This window comes from Mercenaria mercenaria, chromosome 2, assembly GCF_021730395.1.
Source record: "Mercenaria mercenaria strain notata chromosome 2, MADL_Memer_1, whole genome shotgun sequence".
Classification (NCBI taxonomy): domain Eukaryota; kingdom Metazoa; phylum Mollusca; class Bivalvia; order Venerida; family Veneridae; genus Mercenaria; species Mercenaria mercenaria.
This window is the reverse complement of record NC_069362.1, coordinates 109,598,173-109,625,439: the sequence shown is the minus strand read 5'-3', so window position 1 is coordinate 109,625,439 and position 27,267 is coordinate 109,598,173. Positions and strand designations below refer to the sequence as shown.

Below are 27,267 nucleotides of genomic sequence, written 5' to 3'. Positions count from 1 at the left end.
TTGGTCACTGTACACAAAAGTCCTACTTATTCGGGTCAATGTGACCTTGATCTTTGACCTACTGACCTCAAATCAAAATAGGGGTCATCTACTGGTCATGACCAACCTCCCTTCAACTTTCATGATCCTAGGCCCAAGCGTTCTTGAGTAATCATCCGGAAACCGTTTAACTGTTCTGGGTCATTGTGACCTTGACCTTCGGCCTACTTACCTTAAAATCAATAGGGGTCATCTGCTGATCATGATCAACCTCCCTATCAAGTTTCGTGATCCTAGGCCCAAGCGCTCTCAAGTTATCATCTGGAAACCGTTTATATGTTCCAGGTCACTGTAACCTTGATCTTTGACCTACTGATCTCAAAATCCGAAGGGGTCATCTGCTGGTCTTGACCAACCTCCCTATCAACTTTCCTGATCCTAGGCCCAAGCATTCTTGAGTAATCATCCGGAAGCCGTTTAATTAATCCTGGTCACTGTGACCTTGACCTTTGACCCACTGACCTCAAAATCAATAGGGGTCATCTGCTGGTCATGACCAACCTCTCTATCAATTTTCATGATCCTAGGCCTAAGCGTTCTTGAGTTATCATCCGGAAATTTAACTGTTCCTGATCACTGTGACCTTGACCTTTGACCTACTGACCTCAAAATCAGTAAGGGTCATCTGCTGGTGATGACCAACCTCCCTATCAACTTTCATGATCCTAGGCCCAAGTGTTCTTGAGTTATTATCCGGAAATGGATTGGTCTACATAACCGACCGACATCTGCAAAACAATATACCCCTCCTAAATCTTCGAAGGGGGGCATAATTAAGACTTAAAACGTTGATGAATATAGGCCTAAATAAATTAGTTTCAGACTTGAATCGTTGTTGAATACGTGCCGAAGTCAATTAGTTTAAGACGTAAAACATTGATGAATACAGGCCGAAGTCAATTAGTTTAAGACTTAAAACATTGTTGAATACAGGCCTAAGTAAATTAGTTTAAGACTTAAAATGTTAATGAAAATGGGCCCAAGTCCATTAGTTTCAGACTTAAAATGTTAATGAAAATGGGCCCAAGTCCATTAGTTTCAGACTTAAAACGTTAATGAAAAAGGGCCCAAGTCAATTAGTTTCTGATTTAAAACACTGATAAATAACGGCCTTCATCAATAAGTTTCGATAAAATATCTGCTCAGATTCCTCTAAATTCTACAGATCTGCATAACAAAAAAAGATGAGGTCAACAATAAAAGGCTTAAGCAATTATCATCTTACATAAACTTAAAGGAAGATGCTGATCTTCTACAATATCTGGTTAATGTAACAATAAATGACACTTGAGTGTATTGATATTATAATACAAATCCATAATATTACTCATGTTTCCCCTGCCGGCAGCCTCCCCAGGAAAAAACGCAGACAACTAGACCTGCGAACTTCATTTCCAGTCAGTAATATCAGTAAATTAGAAAGGACTTGCATTACTTGATTTTTTTCTTTTCAGCCGAGGGTAATTTGTGCCGATTATTTTCCCTGTGTTGTATAAGTCATTTTTTCCCTGAGACCAATCATTTACTTATATATATATGTGTATATATATATATTCCAGACAATAAAGTATTTTGTGAACGTTAGACATATCGTTCTTTTTTAAGTCATATATTCTATCATTAATTTATATAAAGAATAAAAGGACCTACTTAATAAAGTTAAGATGATTTTACAAACTGTAATTTGTAAGTAACACCCTTCCCCCACCCTTTACTATGAAATTATTGTCAAAGTATAATTTCTAGTTTTACATTTGCATTTAATAGAAAATGGGATGTTTCAACAACCTGAACTAAAAGGCAATTTTTAAAACTGTGAATCTAAGCTTCTGAATTCATTTATTTTTGGTTGCTCAAACAAGACTGGCAAAGGGACAAAGGGAGGTAATAATAACTTTACAAACTTGCATTTCTAATGAAGTATGGCTAACTATGAAATTGTTTATGTAAATCTTAAACAAATGTAATACAACAGTTCTTATATTCATATGATTCCAAAGACTAAGTGTGTTTATTCAATAAATATTAAATGCTAAAATATCTCTATCTTGGTATGTCAACCAAGGAAAATCAAATTTTAAAAATGTTTCAAGCGAAAAATGTAACATGTAATGTACGGTATTAAGCACTAATAGCCCATATATAAGTGTAAATAACCAGACGTTAAAAGTTTTGAACAAACCCATTACTGATTCACCACAAGTCTATGTTCAGACTCTGCGTTTTGTTCACAGGAGAATTTTGTATAATCATGTCCCTTTTCTTCTCAAAACACAGGATAATCAGAGCCAAGACTGATGAAAGAAGTCAGAATGTATAACAGAATTATTTAAAAAATAAAGATTATCTAGTCGGTAGCCAGATTAATTCACCACTTCCAACTGCAGAAAAATACACATAGCACAACTTGGGAACAAATATAGTATATAACCAGCTGTATCAGTAGTGCTGCTAACTTTTAAGTGCGGCTAAATTAATTGTCCAAATACACATTCATGCATTATAACATATGACTGAAATCTAAAATTAGAACTTGATGGAAAAATACATATTTTAGTGTATTTTTATATGAACTAGCGTCAACTGAACAGATAAATAACACTTGTTTGTTTATACCCATCGCTCTTTAAAGTTACATAACTGTTGAAGCAACTTCAAATTTTATGAACAAAAAAAATATTGCAAGCAGTACTTAAAACTAAGAAGATACCTTTAAAACAGCTATCAATTGCTTCTGTTTAAATACTTTGCAATCTATACTGGGAGTGTATTTCATTGTTTTTTCTTCACTTAAACAGCCTCATCTATCTTCATGAAATACAGTAAAAACTAGACTTCCCTTAAAAGCGTATCAGAATATCTGTGTCAGCATTAAAGCTCTATGCCTATAGATTTATATCAAGTTTTAAGAACTCACTTTCTTTATTTAGTAACTCCAACAGATCAGTTTTAAAAGAAACAAGAGCTGCTTTTGAGAAAAGCGCATGTCTCCCATAACTGCCGAATCATCTAGATTGGCATTTCTTCTCCATTATGTATATGAGTCAACCATGCACCAAGACCTGTATCACTGGCATCAGCATTTTCGGTAATTTAAGGGCCATAATTCCGAAGTGCCTGGGCCAATTTGGCTAGTTATCGAACTTGGCCGAGGACTTATTGGCAAACACATTTTGTTCACGTTTGGTGAAGATTGGATGAGAAATGTTTGACTTAGAGCGTGGACAAGATTTGTGACAGACAGACAAACGGACACACAGACAGGAGTAAATCTACATGTCTCCCATCACAGTGGTGTGGGAGACATAATGAAATTTTCACAAAGCATGTCCCTTTATTATGCTCAATCACAAATGAATATGGCAACAAGTCTGTTTAAAAAATGAGTGAAATTTAAAGTTGTAAAACTCTTAATGAGCACGTCAACAATAAAAGAGACCATTAAATAGTTTAAGCAGTACTGAATGCCTTGAAAACAGTGCCTTCCTACAAAATTACCATGCATTTTTGTACAACACTTCCCTTTTTTCATTACTCTCAGTGAATGATTTTCTGACGATAATGAATTTCGCTAGTTCTCCACTTAGAAAAATGGCAGCATAAAATTGAAATAAATATTTGCACATTGTCTTGATGGGGTAATCTTTTCCCCAAGTTTCATAAACCTTCGGGGGTTTTTAGGAAACAAGCAGACACAAATTGAAGGCAAAAAACATTAATTTTGACCTTGCATTGTGACCTTGACCTTAAGCCAACATGGCTGACTCATACGTTGTGCAGATTGTCTTGATGAGGTGATCATTTAACAAAAGTTTCATAAAAAAATCCTTCAAGGGGTTTAGGAGATATGGAGCAGAAAGTGTTACTGACGGACGGACGGAGACCATTCCTATAACCCCCCACTACTTGTGGTGATGGGATTAAACATAAAGATTTTAAACACTTTCCCTAAATCCTAGCAAGAGCTGCTTGTAAAACACATATATCCCCACAATGGCCTGTCTCATTTCCAATCTAAAGATCACAATGACCTTGACGTTTGACCTGAACACAATAGGGACAATCTACTTACCAAAAGCAATACCTATGAAGTTTGCCGGACGATGTTCGAAGTGTTTTAAAGCTGTTGAAAGGGAACTGTTGTTTTAAGTCTTGAGGTCACTGTGACCTAGACCTTTGACCTACTGATCCGTAAAACATTAGAAAATATCTGCTGACCACATCTAATTAAATGGTGATATTTGACAATTGCAGGTCAAAGCATTCTTTCGTTATTGAGCAGAGACCATTTTCAGTCTAAAGGTCACTATGACATTGACCTTTGACCTAAAACTCCACTAATCTACTACCCACTAAACAACAAAGGTCACCTACTGACTACAGGCAATCTTCCTATGAAATCTATGGACTATGAGACAAAGCATTCTCTAGTTACTGATTAGAAACCCAATGGTCAACCAAATGACTGACAGACATAAAGAGACTGTATTAAAATTTGAGCAAACATTAACCTGACTGATAGCAAATATTATCACTACATACACATCATTACTATTTCATTGTTGTACCATTTATAGAAAACCACTGATAACACAGGAAGCAGCTATATACTTTAAAACATAATCTGCAGCTAGAGTATACAAATATAGTCATACCACCTATTAGATGCTCTATCATAGACTTTTGCCCCTTCTTTAAAGAGCACAGGTTTACAAACTTTAATACAAGACCAGTTAGGTTGATTCGATATAAGAAGTTAGAGGAAACTTACGCAGACAGTCAGCCGATTTTTCAGTTCCAGTTGTCCTAGTATTCGTAATAAGTCCAGCTTTTACTGGACATGGCAGACATGTGTCAGTTGAAAAAGGAAATTCCTTTGGCTGGAAAGTGTTCATTTCACATTCCTTGCAACCATTCTCAGATGATATTGAACCAGCTGCACAGTTATCTGCAATAAAATTCATTTAACTCTAGTTTAACTACATACTGTTTGTCATGAAAAATATAGGTCTTCCTGCACTTAATATGCAGACATTGCCAAGTGCCACAAATTGAAAGCTGCGCGTCCAGTGAAAATCCCTGAATCATAACCTTCCAGAGACAAACACAACAAGGCTTGACATTGATCACACTTGTGGAATTTGGTGAAATTCAAACCAGTGGTATAGAAGTAGCAAAGACATCAAAGTATTTGACAAATTAGGGGTCATAACTCCACTTAAAACCATTTAACTGGAACATGCGGATGATATGTACAACTATGTTTCACACTGTTCACTTGAGATGTTTGGTGAAATTCAGCCCAATAGTATACTGCAAGTAGTATAAACACCATTAAATATGATAAATCAATGGCCATAACTCTGCGAAGATCACTGAATTGGAACAAGCCAATGATATGCATAACCAGGCTTGGCAATGATAACTCCTGTAAGTTTTGGTGGAAATCTGCAAAATGGTGTTGGAGAAGTACCCCAAAATAAGCCTAAACATCATTAAATTTGACAAGTAAAGGAACGTAACTCCAAAATTTGACAAGTAAAGGAACATAACTCCAAAATTTGATAAGTAAAGGAACATAACTGCACTGAAAATCACTGTACTGGAATATATCCATGATATGCAAATGATCAATTTTATGAAGTTTGCTGTAATTCCTCCTAGTGGTATTAGAGCAGTTGCACAGGCTACGTAAACTTTGACAAATAAAGGGCCATAACTCCACTGAAAATTACTGTACTGGAATATGTTGACTGCTTCGCACTGCTCATGCAAAATAAAATAACAGAAGTGGCTGAAATATCATGAAATTTGATGATTCAAAGATAATAATCAAAATGAAAATCACTGAACTGGAAAACACAAACAATATTTCAGGCCTTCCAGCATGACCTTCCAAAAAAGTAGGAGGTCCCTACACAAACAAGGCAGTCTGAAAGACAGCTATATCCTCCGCCACTGTTATGGACAGTCTTGATACGGGGAATATTATAGCCATGTCATATTAAAATCCTTCAAAGAGTTTAGGAGATACAGAGCAGACATAAAATGGAAGGCTAAAACTTTTGACCTTGAATTGTGACCTTGACCTTGAGCCAACATGACTGACTGATGAGTTCTGCACATCATCTTGATGAGGTGACCCATGTTTCATGAAAATCCTTGATAAGGTGACCCAAGTTTCATTAAAATCCTTCAAGGAGTTTAGAAGATATAGAGTGGACACAAAATTAAACGCTCAAACCTTTGACTTCAAGTTGTGACCTTGACCTTGAGCCAACATGGCTGACTCATGAGTTCTGCATATCGTCTTGATGAGGTGATCATTTGACCTAAGTTTCATGATTATCCTCCAAGGAGTTTAAGAGAAACAGAGCGGACACGAAATGGAAGGCTCAAACCTTTGACCTTGAGTTGTGACCTTGACCCTGAGCACCATGGTTTTTAGATACAAAATTAAAATGCTGCTACAGACCAATTTTGATGAAGAATCATCAAGCACTTCATAGACAGAAGTTGTTTATGTTTCTATTTCTAGTTCTGTAAAAGTGCTATGGTTAACAAGGGTCTATATTTCTAGCTATGGCAGCACCAAAAGGGATAGAGTGCACCCTATGATTTAATTTTGAAAAGGAGACCTTATAGAGATGTTACAGATCAAGTCTGATGAAGATCCATAAAGTGGTTCATGAGAAGATATTGTTTATTTGTTATCTATTTTTAATATCTGCGGCTCCTGCAAGGGGCCAAAAGCCTTTCTCTTGAAAAACAGTGAGAGAATACTTTATAACTATACTAAACCCAAGTTTGATGAAGATCTATCCAGAGGTGCATAAGACGAATCTATTTAAAGGTTTTCCTTTGTGGGCTTTAAAAGGGACAAAGCAACCCAAACTAGAACAATACTGGGAGAGGACCTCATCATGAGCGCTCAAAAATTCTACTTTAGTTTACCTGCCCAACATGGACCAAATACCTTCACTTCCACAAATTTTAGAGAAGACCTTACAATGGTTCTATAGATCAAGTTTGATGAAAATCATCAAGCAGTTTATTTTATGAATGTGGTCCATACTTAAATTCAAACACTAGTTTAAAGGTACATCAACTTTTCTTTAAAAAAGAAAAAAAAACAACAATAAAACCACACACATCTAAAAACAACTGTTTTGTTCTTATTTTCGCAAAAAAATAAATAATATAATAATGGCCTTACAAACACTGCATGCTTCCTGATCATCAGATCCAAGATCATCAGTTGTCGTTTCTTTACCATCTTTAAGGGGACATTTCGTACAGTTGTCAAATCGTGTATTTCCATCATTGTCCTTGTAATAGCCACGTGCACATGATTCACAGGTTTGTCCATTCAGGAACTTGCCGGCAACACAATACCCTAAAATTGAATCAAAACTATTGTAAACTATAGAAAGATACAATATAATCTGGCAGATCGAAGCCAAATGTTACATCACATACAAGTATGCCAACTGGCAGAAAGTCAGCCCACAAGCTGTCAAGTGTGACCTTGACCTTGGACCTAGGGACCTGGTTCTTGGGCATGACACTCCGTCTCATAATGGTGAACTTTCATGCCAAATTACATCAAAATCCCACCATGCATGAAGAAGAAATGTCCTTGACAAACTTCAATTGGACCTTTGACCTCCAACTGTGACCTTGACCTTTGAGATAGGAACATGAGGTTTGTGCATGACACTGACATGCCTTCTAATTGAGGTAAACATTCATGCCAAATATAAACAAGATTGGTCCATGCATGTCAAAGTTATGGCCCGGAAAAAATCGGATAGATGGACGGACGGACGAATGCACGCACGCATGGATGCACGCACAAACACACATACACCATAAGTGGCGACTATATTGAGCTCATCGCAAGAGGGCTCCAAAACTAGATGTAGAAAAAAGCATTCAGCGTCCATCTGAAATCAGATCTGCTGTCGTGGTAAAAAAAATTTAAGAAGATTTAAGTGGCTCCTTGAGACAAGTTGAAATTTTATTCTAACATGATCAGCAAATAACCTACATACATGTAGAGCAAAAGCCATCTCAGGTTATTATACACTTATTGACTTATGTTGAAGTCCGAGGTCAATATTAATTTTACAGGTCCGTAAATACGCATATTGACTGAAACATAAGTCTATAATTGTTATATTATATGCCCTTCTCAAATGCACCTTTTTTAACTGGCTCATATTTCATATATATAAAAAAAAAAAAAGAGGGCCAAGATGGCCCTAGGTCACTCACCTGAGAAACACACCATAACACATCATAACAGTGTAAACATGTTTGACCTAGTGATTTCATGGAAAAAAATATTCTGACCAATTATCATTAAAATTGGAGCAAAAAATCTTGAGCATAAATAAGTATTTTCTTTGATTTGACCTAGTGACCTAGTTTTTGACCCCAGATGACCCATATTCGAACTTGACCTAGATTTCATCAAGGCTATCATTCTGACCAAATTTCATGAAGATCAATTGAAAAATACAGCCTCTATCGCATACACAAGGTTTTTCTTTGATTTGACCTAGTGACCTAGTTTTTGACCCCAGATGACCCATATTCAAACTTGACCTAGATTTCATCAAGGCTATCATTCTGACCAAATTTCATGAAGATCAATTGAAAAATACAGCCTCTATCGCATACACAAGTGTTTTCTTTGATTTGACCTAGTGACCTAGTTTTTTGACCCCAGACTACATATATTCAAACTCGACCTTAATTTCATCAAGGCAACCATTCTGACCAAATTTTATGAAAATCCAGTGTAAAATGCAGCCCCTATTGCATACACAAGGTTTTTCCTTGATTTGACCCAGTGACCTACTTTCTGACCCAGATGACTCATAATCGAACTTGACCTAGATTTCATCAAGGCAATCATTCTGACCAAATTTCATGAAGATTAATTGAAAAATACAGACACTATAGTATACATAAGGATTTTCTTTGATTTGACCTAGTGATCTACTTTTTGACCCCAGATGACCCATAATCAAACTCAACATAGATTTTATCAAGGCATTCATTCTGACCAAATTTCATGAAGATCAATTGAAAAATACAGCCTCTATCCCATACACAAGGTTTTTCTTTGATTTGATCTAGTGACCTACTTTTTGATCCAAGATGATACATATTCAAACTTGACCTAGATTTCATCAAGGCAATCATTCTGACTTAATTTCAGGTAGATCAATTGAAAAATATAGCCTCTATCACATACACAAAGTTTTTCTTTGATTTGACCTAGTGACCTAATTTTTGACCTCAGATGACCCATATTCAAACCTGACCTAGATTTCATCAATGCAATCATTTTGACCAAATTTCATGAAGATCAATTGAAAAATACAGCCTCTTTCGCATACACACGGTTTTTCTTTGATTTGACCTAGTGACCTACTTTTTCCCTGCTTCTGATTTTGGAGGGGAACCCCAGGTGCCTCTCCGCATTGTTCAAGACGTGGGCGGGTACCTGGATAGAACACCGAAACTGCCTTAAGTCTGTTGTATGACTTCTTCACATGAAAAATTTAGCATTTGAAATTATATCCGTAACGGACAAGTAATTTGAAGTCAGCGGCAATGTCCCTTCGACAAAAAAAGTCTAACAGGTGAAACTAGTGTAGTTTTTGCCTGCTTACATCATTGACGGTAAACTCTCTGTTTCAGGGTACTTTACCAAAAGGCGTGTATTCAATGATAGGAGGAGGGGTTCATCACCTTGGGAAATTGACTGTCCCAGTCTCAGAAACAAAAATGGAAACTGTAAGTGTAGAGCCTGGCTGGGGACTGCTAATAGAAATGTTGCTGACTACAGTTCTTGTATTCACAGTGCTGATGTCAGCTGTAAATCCGAAAACCAAGACTTCGTTGGCGCCTCTGGCTATAGGGTTCGCCGTGGCTGTAGACATTATGGCCGGGTATGCATCTCTTTAAAACCTCGCAGTAAATATTGCGGAATCAAAACTAAATTAATTGCCAAATCCAGTTTAGTGGTAGTATCTTGGGCAAAAATGTTGAGGGTTTGTTTCAGTTATGGAAAATTAAATACATGAACTAAGTTATACATGCTGAATAACTGAAAAAAAACTGTCCAAACAAGATCGCAGTAAAACGTAAATGCCTATTCATTCATTTTCAGAGGTATGTTGACTGGAGCCTCTATGAACCCGGCTAGAGCCATCGGACCGGCAATTGTGGCAAGTGCGGTTTTAGACAATGCTTGGGAATACCATTATATATACTGGATAGGTCCTATCCTCGGTGCCATCTTGGCAGTTTTATTATACAGGTAATTCATCCCTAGAGAATCCTTTACAACACGACTCTTATTTTCGCACTACAGACAGCCAGTTTGTTGAAGCAGATAATAGATTAAATGGAAACAGCCAAATAAGTTGTTTTTTATCTAAAACGTTTTTGAAATTTCAAATACTGATATTCTTCCTTGCATATGAGATATGGAGAAATAACGTACTAGGTCGAAAACAATTGAGAACATATTGTGAAAATAGTGGTATGATAAACGCCAATTTCTTTCGCACATGACCCTATAGTTTAACTATACACGTCTACACCAACTTAATACTACTCCGAAGTTGACTAGGTAATTAAGCTGATTTTTGTTATTAGTTTATTTGTTCGAAACCCTTACATTTGTTCATTTACACTAATTTATGCTCAACGAGTGTTTGATGTATGTTTAGATCTTTACTGGAGGTGTTGTTAAAATTTGATTGCCCTACCCTGATTTCCTAACCAATGTAGACTTACTTAAATATAGTATGAACACACTGCATACGGAATAACATACTGTATTTTATTTGTCTAAGATTGGCATAATATTTAACTACATGTTGTTTGCAGGTGTTGTCAATATAAAGAGGTTGTGAGTTTGCTGGATTCTTATAACGGGAAATAAACGTTTTAGCCAAAAAATTGATATAAACTGTAAACGATTCTACTGCTACCCTGTGATACATCTGGAAAATGTGTGGCTTATATCTGGTTCTTGTAAAATAAAGCCGCAACTAATGAAAAACCATTACCGATTAGTGGATCAGATAGTAGTTTAACGCTGTGTTTTGTTTGTTTCAGATTTTTATTCACTTCTTCAAATCAGCATCGGGTAGCTCAAGCAGAAACGATGTGACAACAAAAATATATTAAGATATTTTATATATCTGGACAGATTGGTAATTAAAACTATGGCCAGTGTTATATCATATAGACTTATACGTCGAGCATGTATATTCTTCGCATTCAGGGAAATGCTGAGGCACTCAAAGGCATTTGCTATTTTTGTTAATGTTGTTGTTGTTATTTGTAAAAGAAAAGAGAAAGCGTTAAGTTGAAACGTACCTTAGATCCGCCTCAAATGGTCTGCCTAGTGGTAAAGGGTCCTAGGACCTCTCTCAAATGGTCTGCCTAGTGAAAAGGTTTCCTAGGACCTCTCTCAAATGGTCTGCCTAGTGGAAAAGGGCCCTAGGACCTCTCTCAAATGGTGTGTCTAGTGGAAAAGGGCCCTAGGACCTCACTCAAATGGTCTGCCTAGTGGAAAAGGGTCCTAGGACCTAGTGGAAAAGGGCCCTAGGACCTCTCTCAAATGGTCTGCCTAGAGGAAAAGGGCCCTAGGACCTAGTGGAAAAGGGCCGTAAGACCTCTCTCAAATGGTCTGCCTAGAGGAAAAGAACCCTAGGACCTAGTAAAAAAGGGCCCTAGGACCTATCTCAAATGGTCTGCCTAGTGAAAAATGGCCTTAGGACCTCTCTCAAGTGGTCTTTCTAGTAGGAAAAGGCCTTAGGACCTAGTGGAAAAGGGCCGTAAGACCTCTCTCAAAAGGTCCGTCTAGTGGAAAGAGCCCTAGGACCTCTCTCAAATGGTCTGCCTGATCTGCCTAGTGGAAAAGCGCCATAGGGCCTCTCTCAAATGATCTGCCTAGTGGAAAAGGGCCTTATGCCCTCTCTCAAATGGTCCGCCTATTGAAAAAGGGCCCTAGGACCTCTCTCCAATGGTCCACCTAGTGGAAAGGGGCCCTAGGACCTCCCTCAAATGGTCCGCCTAGTAGAAAAGCGCCATTGGGCCTCTCTCAAATGGTCCGCCTAGTGAAAAAGGGCCCTAGGACCTCTCTCAAATGGTCCGCCTAGTGAAAAAGGGCCCTAGGACCTCTCTCAAATTGTCCGCCCAGTGGAAAAGGGCCCTAGGACCTTTCTTAAATGGTCCGCGTAGTAGAAGAAGGCCCTAGGACCTCTCTCAAATGGTCCGCCTAGTGAAAAAGGGCCCTAGGATTTCTCTCAAATGGTCCGCCTAGAGGAAAAGGGCCCTAGGACCTCCCTCAAATGGTCCGTCTAGTGGAAAAGGGCCCTCGGACCTCTCTCAAATGGTCCGCCTAGTGAAAAACAAATGGTCTGCCTAATGAAAAAGGGCCCTAGGACCTCCCTCAAATGGTCCGCCTAGTGAAAAAGGGCCCTAGGACCTCTCTCAAATGGTTCGCCTAGTGAAACAGGGCCCTAGGACCTCTCTCAAATGGTCCGCCTAGTGAAAAAGGGCCCTAGGACCTCCCTCAAATGGTCCGCCTAGTGAAAAAGGGCCCTAGGACCTCCTCAAATGGTCCGCCTAGTGGAAAAGGGCCCTAGGACCTCTCTCAAATGGTCTGCCTAGTGGAAAATGGCCATAGGACCTCTCTCAAATGGTCCGCTTAGTGAAAAAGGCCCTAGGACCTCTCTCAAATGGTCCGCCTAGTGAAAAGGGCCCTAGGACCTCCTCAAAGGTTCGTAGGACCTCTCTCAGATGGTCTGCCTAGTGGAAAAGGGCCCTAGGACCTCTCTCAAATGGTCCGCCTAGTGAAAAAGGCCCTAGGACCTCTCTCAAATGGTCCGCCTAGTGAAAAGGGCCCTAGGACCTCTCTCAAATGGTCTGCCTAGTGATAAGGGCACAAGGACCTCCTGAAATGGTCCGCCTAGTGAAAAAGGGCCCTAGGACCTGTCTCAAATGGTCTGCCTAGTGGAAAAGGGCCACAGGACCTCTCTCAAATGGTCTGCCTAGTGGAAAAGGTTCGTAGGACCTCTCTCAAATGGTCTGCCTAGTGGAAAAGGGCCCTAGGACCTCTCTCAAATGGTCTGCCTAGTGGTAAAAGGTTTAGAACCTCTCAAAAACGGTCTGCCTGGTAAGAGTAGGACCACTTTCAAAAAGTCTGTCTCGGTGATTTTTTGTTTCTAGCTTTGTCCCTAAGACATAAGTTGCAAAATGAGAAACACTTTCTGTGACCAGGAAATACAGTAAGATGTGATAAATACAAAATGTATGTGTAAATAATTGCGGAAACATGCCCGTTAAATGACAAAGAACCTCAGACCTCAGAGCTTTCTACCTCTTTGTCGTATAACTACTCCAACAGTGTTCCGGTTCTCTGCTCGACATTGAGCGTGCAAAATGTACTAGACATGTTTAAAGTATTGCTGCTTCTTCATAAAACAATTTTTCAGTATAGTGGTAAACTTTAGACTTTTCGTTTTTGTACTACCGGTATTTTCGAAAGCTTTATTGGCACGTTGGGTTAAGAAAAATTTCTCATCACTTTCTGTATAACTACAAAAAAAACAACTTCCCCACTTGACACGAATAGACTGTCTTGTGGTTTTCATGGAATCAAGGTTGATATACAAAAAGTTAAAACTTGAACATATTCATATTTATTTTCAATCTAATAATTGAAAGCTGAACCTACAGTTTCTATTAAATCAAATAGAATTTTGTGTTCGTCAGCATCAACCAGACATGTGTATATTGCTGTACTTTTCTGTTAAGTCTTAAAGACGCGCCACAAAATAACTGTATTCTTTTGTGTTTCCATGCGGGTAATTATACATGATTTGGATTAAAACATTGAGAAATGCAAGTATCTAGTTACAAACAGGCCGTGACATATATAAGGCCAAGACAATGTGTTTAACTCAAAATATATTATTAATTAATGTAGCAGTATGCATAGTACATGTTAAATTAAGATCAAATTAGACCATACTTTATTTCTGCTGTGTAAGATAGTTCTTATTCTATGTTTTAAAACTATACTGATTCAGAAAAAAGGGATTGACTGAATAAGTTTGCAGATGAAGTTGTGAAAACAAATGAATTCAGGGAGGGCCTAAATTGTCCACATGTAACCTTGTAGAAATGTCGTATTGTACTAGTATTATCAAAATGATTTGCATGAAGTTCATGTGGGAGGAAAATGTAGGTCACTAGGTTGCGGTGGGTCTTTAATTTTAGTAAAAATATGTATACGGGTAGACAACGTACAAAAATCTTCATTAGGTCAATAAAGTCCGATGCATAACCATTTAAAAGTAGAATTCTAACTTTACTACCATCGCAGATCGAAGTATATATGCCATTTTAGAAATTGCCAAAATTAGGAAACTATCCTAAGCACTACAGTCAGAAAACAATTGTCGAAAATTCCAGACACACAATGAGCAATTTGTATGGTAAGTTGTTACTGTTGTTCATATATTTGGAAAAAAGGAATGAACAATAAGTGTTTGTAAAAGAACTAACTTTAAAAATCCAAACGAATTAATATTTTCGAAAGAAAAAACAAGAAACACGGAATATGATTTCGAAAATAAATTTCGTTGTAACGTATTAACATTTATAAATGGTGAAATAAAAAAGTATCGAGCATCTTATCTTAGGAGCTCCATAGTATTTTTTTTTTTTATTTATTTTTTTATTTTATTTATTTTTTTTATTTTTTTTTTTTTTTTGGTACGCTAATATCAAGCTTTTGTTGAGTTTTGCATTGTTGATAATATCATCATATTTACTTTTATGTCATATTGAATGACCATTAACTGGAGTCAATAAATTTTCTTCTTTAAGTTCTTCAGCATTGTCAAATTTTATAGATTACACATGTCGTTCAAGCCAACAACCTATAGCGTCTATCGGTCAACCCAACAGGCAGATATCGGGCCGATACGGTTTTCTATATCTGGCTGATTTTAAGTTTTGGTTATGTCGATCTTATATTGTTTGCAACATATATCAGTCCAATACCGGGTAATTGTCAGACAATAATATCATAAACAGATTAGTTTAACGATATTGGTTCGATATACCAACGATATAAGATTTCAGTTGTTGGATGATATATGGATTTCTCTGGAAAAAATCTGGCTTTCAAGTTGTGAAAACTTTCTGATTTTCACAAAAAAACCCTCCATTTCTTCCAAGTTAAAGTGACATTTTCATATTTTATGTAAGCCAGGTCCTGTTTTTATTTCATTGTGGACCTTTATCTGACATTTTGGTAGCATTTTCAAGGAGATCGTTAATGTAAACAAACCTAATCATACATGTGTTCATACCCACATTTTAGCTATCAGTTTGGAAGATATTCTATCGTGTTGACCTGTCAGACAAATAATCTCTCTTAGAAAATACATGCCCCACTACTTTTCTTGATGTTCTTTTGTGGTTTATTGCGGGTCATTTAAGAACATAAGGCTAGTAATCCTTTTTAAAATGGGTCTGGTTATGTGTTACAGCTCTCAGAAGATTGCTAATTTTATATAGAACGTATAGCAAACTTATTTACTTCTGTATACCTATAACAACAACATTGACCAGAATTAAAATTTATCAAGATGTATGTATAATTAGGCAATTTTGGTAAGATTTCGGTAGACTAAATGAATATTTCATTGCAATTTTGCTGTGAAATTTGTAAAAGAAATAATACATTATCACTATTTTGTGTGTGTTTTTTTTTCTCTCAAGAATTGCATATTTAGACCTTGAATTTTAACCATACATAGCTATCAGATTTGAAAGTTTGTATAGTTAACAGTGTTTATGTGTTATTTGCTTGCAGTCTGAGTACAAAATAGAACAGGTCAAAAATAAGCTCCAAGTAGGAGAATTGGTTAAAAGTAATGTCGCGACAACTATTTTTGAGGAAAATTACCGTATTGGCACACTTGGTATTTTTCATGCAATTAAGCTACTGTTACTACACAAATGAAACTAAAACTATTATAGAAAGCCACTGTTTTCTTAAAGATACAATATAGTGCGTTTTATTCGACCTGGAGGGGCGGAGTTGATCTCTGACTTGATCTAATGGCAATCTCAAAACACGAGCAAAATAGGTAGAGCAATATCTTCGGTAACCAACGACTAAAATTCAACGCTACATTGGTGACATGTACTACACACCCTGCACAATAATGTAGTGGACCGTCGCGAAACCCCGCCCCGCCAGGTCAAATAAAATGCACTATAGTACTAAATAGGTAATCGAGCAGCACTTCCGAGCTAGACGGAAAATGGCGGAAAGAAAAAATCCTCCATTTTTCCCAGGTAAAGCGGCATTTTCATGTTATACAAATCAGCAAATATTTGGTGGATGTCGTCAGAGATGAGATAGAAATCCTTGATATCTTGTCAGAATCGATATGTCTCAAACAATGATTTTTTTCTCGGATAAAATCATTGTTTTCGTGCAGATGTGTATTTTTTTTGTTGCAGATGTGTATTGTCGCAACTGCGCTCTCGTAATACAACTCCTCCGCGTCGGAACTCCAAAAAATGATTTTATTCAACGACAAATCAATGCTTCTTAAATAAAATGCTCTTAAGGTTTACATTACAATAACTGTATGCAGAGAAAGGGAAATATATTATATAGATTGTAGACACATGACTTTATCAGATACGACAGATGTTCATCTATAATATAGGTTATAACTTCGTTCGTAAGGATAATGGCCGATACGGAATACTTAATAAATAGAAACAATTCAGCCTCCAGGGAATCTGAAGGGTCCTTTGATAGGATATGGAGGCCTATAATAGCGGAAATGGTTGGTGTTACACTGTTCGTGTTTGTTGGATGTTGTGCGTTGGTCAGTGGGAATATTACCAGCGCGGCCTTGGGACATGGGCTCACTATTGCCCTACTTATTATGGGGTTAGGTGAAATAAGGTAAGTGATTAATGGCAGCTAGTTTATTCCAATAATATTATGATACATTTACACCTACCTACCCTTGCCTGGTCTGTGATAAATATCATGTTTGTAATACATTTGCGCGGATTTAAGTTTTTCGTGTACCCAAAATTTATTATTCAGCGTGAAATCTATACAAACAACTTCAAATTTCACGAATTCGGTACCTGACTGGATGTGAATAGCATCGTTTTAAAACACTTTTTTGCAACAAGGGTAATATAAATGATTCAAAGACTACATCATGACTCGTACCAGCACTTAAGACATCGGCCATTCTTGAATCGTTGACCACTTGGCTCACTTATATGAGGATGAAACATAAAACCTTAGGCCTACAATTTTCATGTACATAATGTTTACGATTTTTTCTTCAGTGGTGGACATTTTAATCCTGCTGTGACATTGGGAGTCACACTGGCTGGTGGACTACCAGTATTCCTAGCACCCGGGTACATTATTGGTCAAATTGTGGGTGGAGTTCTTGGAGCTGCGTTGGTCAGGGCAAGTTTACTAGATTATTTCGACCCAGTGCGGAAAAAATATCTACACAATGACCAGTTTTTATATATGAAACATGGTGATAGTAGACAAGTAGTTGAGTTTATAAGCCATTAAATTTTGCTTACTCAACAGAACTAGGTGTTATATACGAAACGACGACATCGGAAGTTTTAAAGAGTAATTTAACTATTGCGTTTTCTGTATGTTCATTAAAGAGTTTTGGTGACAGTTGGTACAGATATATACTGAACTAAAGAAACAAAAATAACAGACAAAACAAATTCATTATACACAGATAAAATAATGTTAACTTGAAATAAATTTAAAGTCGAATCTGAGCTTTGTACACACTGATTAGTAGGTCACAATACCATTTCAAAGCCATTATTTCAAATATTTCCGAAAAAAAACTTTCAAACGAGATTCCCCATTTTGTTGACTGCGTTTAGAAGTACTCGTAAGAAATCAAATTTGACATCTATAACCAAATGCGAGAAACCTTAATCTTTTTCTACGTTAACTCCGCAACTATAATGTGAGCTTCGTTTTTCGTTTTCGTTTTCATTTCAGTACCAAAACACTTGACGTTAAGGTATTGGACCCGTAATAGAGTACCTCCTTTTTGAAGAGTATTCAATTTCTACCATAAACCTACTTTGACTGCAATTTTCAGGAGGGCGTAGGTTCAAGCCCCACTGGGACCAAATTTTTTCTCTCCATATTTTCCTTTTTTCTAGTAAGTTTTTACTTTTTTTCCAGACTTATTATGGATTTATTGTACAAAAGTGAAAAAAATTCATTTTATAAGCAATTTTATGCTGTTCAAAGTGAATTTACCCCTGAATCAGGAGGGGTAGAGTTAGACATCTTGAAAAATATTGAGTTACATGCGGTAAAAGTTCTCTATTTTGCCTTCATTCTTTAGATTACATATTGTGAAAGAAATGCAGGTAGGTTTTACTTCTGCCCCAAGGTTATTTTTTAATAAAGTGAGCAAAATTCAAAACGGACCCACAGGATTCGACCTTAAATTTTCAATGTTGGAGTTAGAATTCTGTCTCATTAAATCTGTTTACTTGAGGCACCCTAGAAAAAAGGATATTTACAGTTTTATTTTGTGTTTTATAATTGTTTAACAATAGTTTGATGTTTCTTTTATCAACATTAATGCTGTAATGAATTATCTACAAACGTTTTAGACAGTGGCCATCTCATTGAAATTTGTCTCTGCTCGAGCTTGAGGAAATACCATAAATTATACAAAATTTACAAAAAACGGCACGGTAAAAGTTGTTTAAAATTTGCAACACAGTGCGAAACATGGTCAACTTGAAGAATATACCAAGCAAATGCCATTTTTTAAACATCACTATTAGGGGTCCAATACCTTAATATAGTGAATTATGGTCAAACTCGTGACTAACATATATGTTATCTCGGAGGAGTGTATTTTTACTAATCTAATTCATTTTGAGATATGATGCTTCAAGTGTAGTAAGTTTGATAAAACTTTTCTCATTGTAGATTACACTAATGCATCCTAGTTTAACTAAATTATGCACAGCGTCTGAACATTTTTTATCAATCTTTAAGGGTCTTGTCGTCATCATGTAAATATAGAATATTGCTGAAGCAATTCTATGAGGCTGAGCCCGGTAATCTGAATTCGAACATACTTGCCGAAACCTCAGCCCCGCGAATCCAGAGGTCGGCGAAATAATTTCTCCATAAATAACTGATTAAAAGTTGTCAAACAAATTATCGTCAAGTATCCTGTTTTCTCATATTCTCGCGGGGCTAAGGGGTTGTTTTTATTCCCAGTAACAGAAAACCATTTCATAAACAGCATTTGGATGTTATTTTGTAGAAAATTCACTTGTCTTCCAGATGGAATCATAAAATGTTACAGACATTATCCCATTTAATTATTTTGTTACAGTATTTGATACCACCCTCACCCGCAGAAATGGACCAAGAGTTTCTCGTATTCCCGTGGATTTAGATTTGACTTTTCATCACAAATAAGTTGTAGAATTTAAAACATTAAAATTACCATTGTAAAATAAAAAGATATATTCTGTAGTAAATACATCAAAAAATATGACAATTAATTGCATAATCAATAATTTATGGCAAATTTGCTAATACCACCAGATAAAAATAAGGATTTTTTTTTTTTTTTTTTTTTGAAAATTGAATAAAATGCTGGTAGTTTCGTCAAAATGCGTTCAAATCACTTGAAATTTTCAGTGTGTCAGTTTTGTACCATTCCTGTCTAGAAAATAACAAACATTAAATTACTTGACAACTTTAAGGCAAAAAAACGAGGATATGAGAAACCCTGAGAATACGAGAAACAGGGATAACTGATTTGTTCAAAACTTTTACTCTTTAATGTTCACTGAGCGTTCAATGCAGGTCATATTTACACTAAAGATCTCACAATTCGAATTTTCTGTCCTGATTGCCCAACGACGATAGCTTTAAACTCTGACTATGTAAGATATGAATATAAATACAGTTGTCACATTATATTTGCATAATAATATTATTTGCATTGACTAATATTGGTTTAGCCAAAGTTCATTAGTAATGTTTGTTAAATTATTATTACATTCCTTTGCTTATCTCTTTTGCGGTGCTCTTAACTAAAAGACTTTTATAGTTTCCCATGTACAGTATTAAATGTGCAATTTCTCTCTAATGCTAGTTTCCCCTTTACAGCATTGAATGCGATTTCTGTCTATTGCGATGCACTTTGCCAACAGACTTGTAGTAGTTTCCCCTTTACAGCATTGAATGCGATTTCTGTCTGTTGCGGGGCACTTTACCAAAAGACTTTTAGTAGTTTCCCCTTTACAGCACTGAATACGACTTCTGTCTATTGCGGTGCATTTCACCAAAAGACTTGTAGTAGTTTCCCCTTTACGGCATTGAATACGACTTCTGTCCCCGCTTACAGTATTAATGGCGACTTCTCTCTGTTGCGGGGCACTTTACCGAAAGACTTGTAGTAGTTTTCCCGCTTACAGTATTAATGGCGACTTCTCTCTGTTGCGGGGCACTTTACCGAAAGACTTGTAGTAGTTTCCCCGCTTACAGTATTAATGGCGACTTCTCTCTGTTGCAGGGCACTTAACTGAAAGACTTGTAGTAGTTTACCCGCTTACAGTATTAATGGCGACTTCTCTCTGTTGCAGGGCACTTAACCGAAAGACTTGTAGTAGTTTCCCCGCTTACAGTATTAATGGCGACTTCTGTCTGTTGCAGGGCACTTTACCGAAAGACTTGTAGTAGTTTCCCCGCTTACAGTATTAATGGCGACTTCTGTCCGTTGCGGGGCACTTTACCGAAAGACTTGTAGTAGTTTCCCCGCTTACAGTATTAATGGCGACTTCTCTCTGTTGCGGGGCACTTTACCGAAAGACTTGTAGTAGTTTCCCGCTTTCGGTATTAATGACAACTTCTCTCTGTTGCAGGGCACTTAACTGAAAGACTTGAAGTAGTTTCCCGCTTAACTAATTAATGACAACCTTTGTTACGGGGTACATTACCGGAAGGCAAGCAGTTTGTTTATCCTGTCTACAGAATTAAAGTTTAATTACAACTTCTGTCTGTTACAGGGTACTCTGCCATCGGGTGTGTATTCAATGATTAAGGGAGGGGTTCACCACCTTGGAAAGTATGACGTCCCAGACTCGGTATCAACAGAAAATGTAAAACCGGGTTGGGGATTGCTTATAGAAATGGTGTTGACAACAGTGCTCGTTTTCACGGTGCTGATGTCCGCTGTAAATCCGAGAACCAAAACGTCACTTGCGCCTCTGGCTATAGGTTTCGCTGTGGCTGTGGACATCATGGCGGGGTATGAATCTCCTCAAAATTAATTGCCGAATTAAGTTTCATTGCACTCCTTTGTTTAAAAAATTATATGTGTGTTATATAGTCATGGAAGATCGCAAATGTTACAATTTAAACTTTGTCCCAAGTAGGCTTTGTCACTTTACATTTAAAAGGTACAAGAATTTAAAGTAACAAAAATAAAACTCGAGATACCGCTGTTTTTAAAACTACGTTCCTTTACAGGTGGTACATAACTGAAAAAATATAAGCATATCATGTATAAAAATACCTTATCAGTAAATGACTTGTTCATTCCTTTTCAGGGGTATGTTGACTGGTGCCTCTATGAACCCGGCTAGAGCCATCGGACCGGCAATTGTGGCAAGTGCGGTTTTAGACAATGCGTGGGAATACCATTATATATACTGGATTGGTCCGATTCTCGGTGCCATCTTGGCAGCTTTATTATACAAGTAAGTTCGATCTCCGCGATCTACAATATTTCTTTTGAAAGTTTGGTTTAATTCAGCTCTGGCGAACCCTAAAAGGGGCAAAGTAGAACCAGTTGAGCAAGCTTGGGGGCGTAAGTCAGTAGGATGGCTTCGCCAAATGGAACAATTCTATACCCTAAGAGAGGTTTTCGAATCGAAAGCGGCGATGTGTAAGTGAATCAAAGTAAGCCACTTCAACCACTCGGGCACCTCAACCACTCGGGACCTCAACCACTCGTGCACCTCAACCACTCGGGCACCTCGACCACTCGGGCACCTCATTTCATGTTGATGTTGTTTGAGTTGGATGGAAACTCTACAGTTAAGAGTTGAGTACACAAGGAACATAAGTAGTTGAAGCATTGTCAAGTCCAAAAAGGGATCGTAAATGAACGTCTCGACATCAAGGACGGACGGACGAATGGAATGTGTTAGGTGTTTACTATTTTAAACTGTCAATTATGTTTACATAAATACTGTGAAGTAATTGTTCTTATTTTCAGATAAGGATTTGGGTCTAATATATCTTTAAAAGTCCATTAAAAAGGGTTGACTTAAATCTATAGCGAAAGTCGTTTTAAGATTCAAGGTTATATACATTAAGCCCATGTGGATAAAAGTAATAAAATGCAAATTTTATTCAGACACCATGTGACAGGCGTATGAACACATCCATTCACCTATTCCATAAGATGTATCATTAACACAATAAATGATATATTGCAATCATCCAAGTCATATGATGTTGGTCGCACAGGTGTTTCTATGGCATCCTGTTTGGGCCACCGCAGTTTCAAGTTTTAACATGTTATATAGTTCATTAAGCTACTAGTTAGGTTAGTATATAAGCCGGAAACTTCTTCTATCTCCTACTAGATTCTAGTTAAACATGCCTCGGAATGTACAGCTACTTCGCAATTACATACTAAATGGGAAACAATCGCGTTAAAGATAACGTTGAAGCTAAAAGAAAGTATATTCTCATAATTATGTATGATGTAAAGTACAAATGTAAAGACTTCTTTCAATTTTATATCATTTACACATTGCAGCGCTTTCAAACTGTTTAGACACGACCGAATGTTTATATATAAATACTGCCCAGAACTTATTGAACCGCTCGATTAAAAAAAATCTAAATATCCGCATAAATTTGGCGGCGTGTCCATCAATGAAAATATACCATATGTTTTAATCATTTAATAGCTACATTGGACTTTTTGGCGTGTCTTTAACACTGTTAATTTCGTTTCAGGCTTTTATTCACCTCCGCAAACCAACGCTGGATAGCCCGAGCAACAACGGTATCGGGCTTAACTGTCAATGATTAAACCAAGTGCAATTTTATATCACGTGAGCAGATTTCGTTGGGCATATTGTAAAATAACTTCTTCGCAAAATACTATAAATAGGCACTGGGAAATTATATGGCAATATTCTTCATCTGACTACAACTAGAGATGGTACCTGAAAAATTCAAACTGCATCTGCTGTTGCTTTCCGTGTGGAAACTGGATACCGGATACCTCAGTTCTATAGTGATTTAGCTGCCATACTTTGCTTTCATGCTGACATTGCAATATTTAATCCGAATAAAATCGGTCCTAAATGGAAAAGTGAAGCCAGTGATAGCTATATAACTCTTCTAGGACAATGTAGTTTTCTGGACCAATTGTACATAGATTGGGATTTGCTTCCCAAAATGTAGTTTACTTCAAGAGATAAAGGTTATTATTCAAACAAAAACACTTAACATTTTCTTTAATTAATTCAGTATAATAATAACTAACTATTTCACTCAAAAATAAGTTCTGACACCCTGATAAAGACTTCAAGATACCCAGCAAACACTCGATAGTCAGTTGTTGTTCTTTATTCTATATAAAATTGACCTATTTCCAATGACCGCAGCACACATCAGGACCCATTTTAAATGTCTGTAACTTACATTTTCTGGAAGAATATTGTTAGTGCTAACTAAAAATCAAAAGAAAAGTGGGGGTCATGTTTGATGCAAGAAAAACAATTTCAGTCAAACACACAAACTGCAAAATCATCTAAAAAATGAGACCCCAAATTATACTGGTGGTGTATGATCTAAGTTTCCATGAAAATTTTGGCATGTTGTTATTTCATTATGAAAATGCTACCTACATGTCAAGCATAGATCTGTCATGTGATTTTAGCAAAAATATTGCAAAGAAAATAAGGAAAATAGCTCTACAGAGCAAAACAACTGAGGACTATTTGTATCCGCCATTATGCGACTACCACTTTTTTTCGCGCCATTTTTCTGTTTAGTGTCTGTATGCCTTATGATATTAGCTTGACCACATGTGCCGTGCAGATAGACTGGTACTGTACGGCCAGCCTATGACAAATTACATTTTTATAACGGTTACCATGTTTCACAATAACATTTTCAGATCAAATGGGGCATTTTGTTATAATAATTCTACGTTGAATATATGTGAGTTCAGGCTGCCAGTTCATGACAGGTTTCCTATTAGCGTCGAAACACAAAAAGAAATTTTGAGTCCTTATCATAAAAAAAGCAAACAGGGTTAGCTATGAATTAAAAACGACATTTTATTGTATCAGTGATTATTATGTTAATATTTTGCACTCAAAAATGAATATAAGAGTAATCGTTCCTCTTATTTATAACCATGTACAGTGCATTTTAGATGCATTTGGTACAGAAATAGTGTTAATTCATGGGTAAGGAGCAATATGGTAGATGGTTGCAGTAAAAAAGCACATCATATTAAACACTAAAGAATTTGTTCCTGGAACAGGCTTTAATATGGAACGCCTTCGATGCTTCGTGTTTCCTCCATTGTTGGTGTCCTGTATTGCCACAATTATATTATGTACAAACGTTTTTATGTTGTGTACAAACGTTGTTATAATCTATATACCGTGTGTAATCGTTGTTAAATTGTGTACTTACGTCGTTTTACTGTGTACAAAATTAACACTGTTATATTGGGTATAAATGTCTTTATGTACTTACAAACAGCTATATGTTGTGTACAAATGTTGATAAAAACCTTGTTTTTATGTACATCCATGTTTTTATTGTGTACAAACATTGTATATTGCGTGCAAACGTCGTTAAGGGGACGCATATTGCTACATTCACAGTTCATACAGAAATGCGGATGGGGTGCATATTCAAGAAATCGATGGTGGGAAAATAAAAAACATATTCCTAAACTGATATAATACTGATGGACACCTGTAATATTCAGTTTTTTGTGGATAAGGATATGGTACTATGAATGTAATAGGAAAACAGAGGTCTTTGTGAAAGTACATTCAACACAAAATATTAAGCTTTTGTATAAGGAAAAAACAGGTTTTTTACAATAACAGTGTTCCAAATAATGTTGAAGGGATGAGATTTTCTTTCTAACACATCAGGTTTGCTTAAACATGTAAAAATTTAACGCCACGTCATTTCAGCTCGGGATGGACGCCATATTTCTCATTGATAAAAATGTAAACAAAAAAAATCAGAGTGGGATTAGCATTGCAAGGGCATAACATGACATTCTACACAATGAATACCTTAGAACAGATATCTAATATGCTACACAGGTCAGGCGGGTTAAATGCATAATGGCGATCACTTGAAATTCATCTTGAAAAGGTGGTTAATTTTAGTTTATTTACATGGTTTTTAATTTTCCCACGACTTCTCGGCGATTCACTACAAATGTATTACTGCGCCGGACGAAAGGTAACTCTAATAAACAACGAGAGACAACTTAGGTGTCAGCACGTGTACGATTTTTAAAAAAACATGTCGATGATTATAATTTCTTATCAAATAATGAATCCTATTCAGATATTCGTCTTTAATATTAGAAAATTATTAATTTCTGGGGACATTTGTCAAAAAATATTACTTACATTGGACTACTTTGCGCATCAAACTGGTTTCCGCTTCAGTTGTGAGGCACTTCCGTTATACTTTTTGACAACAATAACAAAACACAAAATGAATCAATAAAGTCACTTATAAACCGACTGCTACTTAAATCAGTGTAAGTAAAGTTGTTGTTACAACATTATACAAGTTCGTTACGTTATGAGATAAAGTTTATCTTGAACTGCATAATCCATTAATTACGTTTAGATGATATTGCATTTACAACTTATTTGACCCCATTTTTTTACGTGAATGACAGCATTCTCGTGCAACTCGTGCAAACAGAGTTATGAAAAGTATGGTGGAGAATTCAAGGACAAATTATAAATGACATTAAAGTGAGGTTAACTGTATATTCGTCCAGTTTTGATCATTGACATGCCTGCTGTGTATTAGTAACTTTTGTGAACAAGATTAGAATGTTACTTTTGCACATATACACATTGATTGGACCTCTCAACCAAATTTCATACCTTATTTTAGGGATTTTTAAGACAATACATTTTCAAAAGTTTGTTGAATGTGTTTGATATTTAAGTGCATTGTAGTTCATGAATACCAAGTTAAAAATTAATAATGGCAACATTTCTAGGCCCTTATTGTAAGCCACTAGACTTCTGTAACGATAAATGTTTAATGTATTAAGGGGAATATACTCTTTTAGTTTTGGAATGTGGCATTCCTTGACCACCGTATCTTTTCTTATGCACTACTTTGTAAACAAACTAAATAATGTGTTTTAGCTTACATATGCGAAATGAAAAGCAAGACAGTGACCATATTTCACATTCTTTCTTTAAATTAGAATCTGTAGGACATTGATAAATGTTTGGACAAGGTGTAGCACTATTATTTTCGCACCAAAAAGTCTTAATTGTTGACTTTGAATGTACACAATAAGTCTTATGTAATTCAACAATAACTTTCTTGTTTCAGTTTTCTCATTTTTATTTTAGTGAGCAATCCTTTGTGTACTTATAACAGTTGAAACAGTATCCATTTCATGTACCAAAACCTTGTACTTTTTTGCAGGTAAATTTTATCATACCCCACCCACTTTTTTCTAATTTCAAAGTATGCGTCCCCTTAAGTTATGAACAACAGCCTTGTAAGTGTGTATTCTCTTTGTGTTATCATAAATAGAGTGCACATGAAGATATATCACTTGCATATGTCATAAAAAGTTACATGTTGCATTCCATTTGCAGGGATATTGTACAAGTACTCATTACATCGAGACATTTGTTTGTTACATTATTTTCCTTGGAATACTAACTTGTGAAATGTTTAATGTTTTATCTTTGTAGAATTATTTACATACGTCTTAATTTTGTAAATGATGCTAATGTATTTAATGCAATATTTAATAAATCGTGAGTACACATATTTATGTC

At 36.4% G+C, this 27,267-nt stretch overlaps 3 protein-coding genes across 3 annotated transcripts; 2 read left to right on the top strand and 1 right to left on the bottom strand.

The window, feature by feature from the left end:
* Positions 1–4,772: 4,772 nt before the first annotated feature.
* Positions 4,773–9,534, bottom strand: LOC128549949 (laminin subunit beta-1-like). Its single transcript, XM_053527744.1, has 3 exons — positions 9,485–9,534; positions 7,256–7,452; positions 4,773–4,987 (listed from the first exon to the last, which is right to left on the bottom strand). The coding sequence occupies exons 1-3, from the start codon at positions 9,532–9,534 to the stop codon at positions 4,773–4,775; spliced, it is 462 nt and encodes a 153-aa protein (XP_053383719.1).
* Positions 9,535–9,771: 237 nt separating this feature from the next.
* Positions 9,772–11,334, top strand: LOC123564882 (aquaporin-8-like). Its single transcript, XM_053524134.1, has 3 exons — positions 9,772–10,004; positions 10,226–10,375; positions 11,182–11,334. Exons 1-3 carry the CDS (start codon positions 9,781–9,783, stop codon positions 11,234–11,236), a joined length of 429 nt encoding a protein of 142 aa, XP_053380109.1. The 5' UTR covers positions 9,772–9,780; the 3' UTR covers positions 11,237–11,334.
* Positions 11,335–16,789: 5,455 nt separating this feature from the next.
* LOC123562965 (aquaporin-8-like) lies at positions 16,790–27,259 on the top strand. The gene is made up of 5 exons (XM_045355543.2): positions 16,790–17,074; positions 17,476–17,602; positions 21,226–21,467; positions 21,769–21,918; positions 23,192–27,259. Exons 1-5 carry the CDS (start codon positions 16,854–16,856, stop codon positions 23,265–23,267), a joined length of 816 nt encoding a protein of 271 aa, XP_045211478.2. The 5' UTR covers positions 16,790–16,853; the 3' UTR covers positions 23,268–27,259.
* Positions 27,260–27,267: the final 8 nt, after the last annotated feature.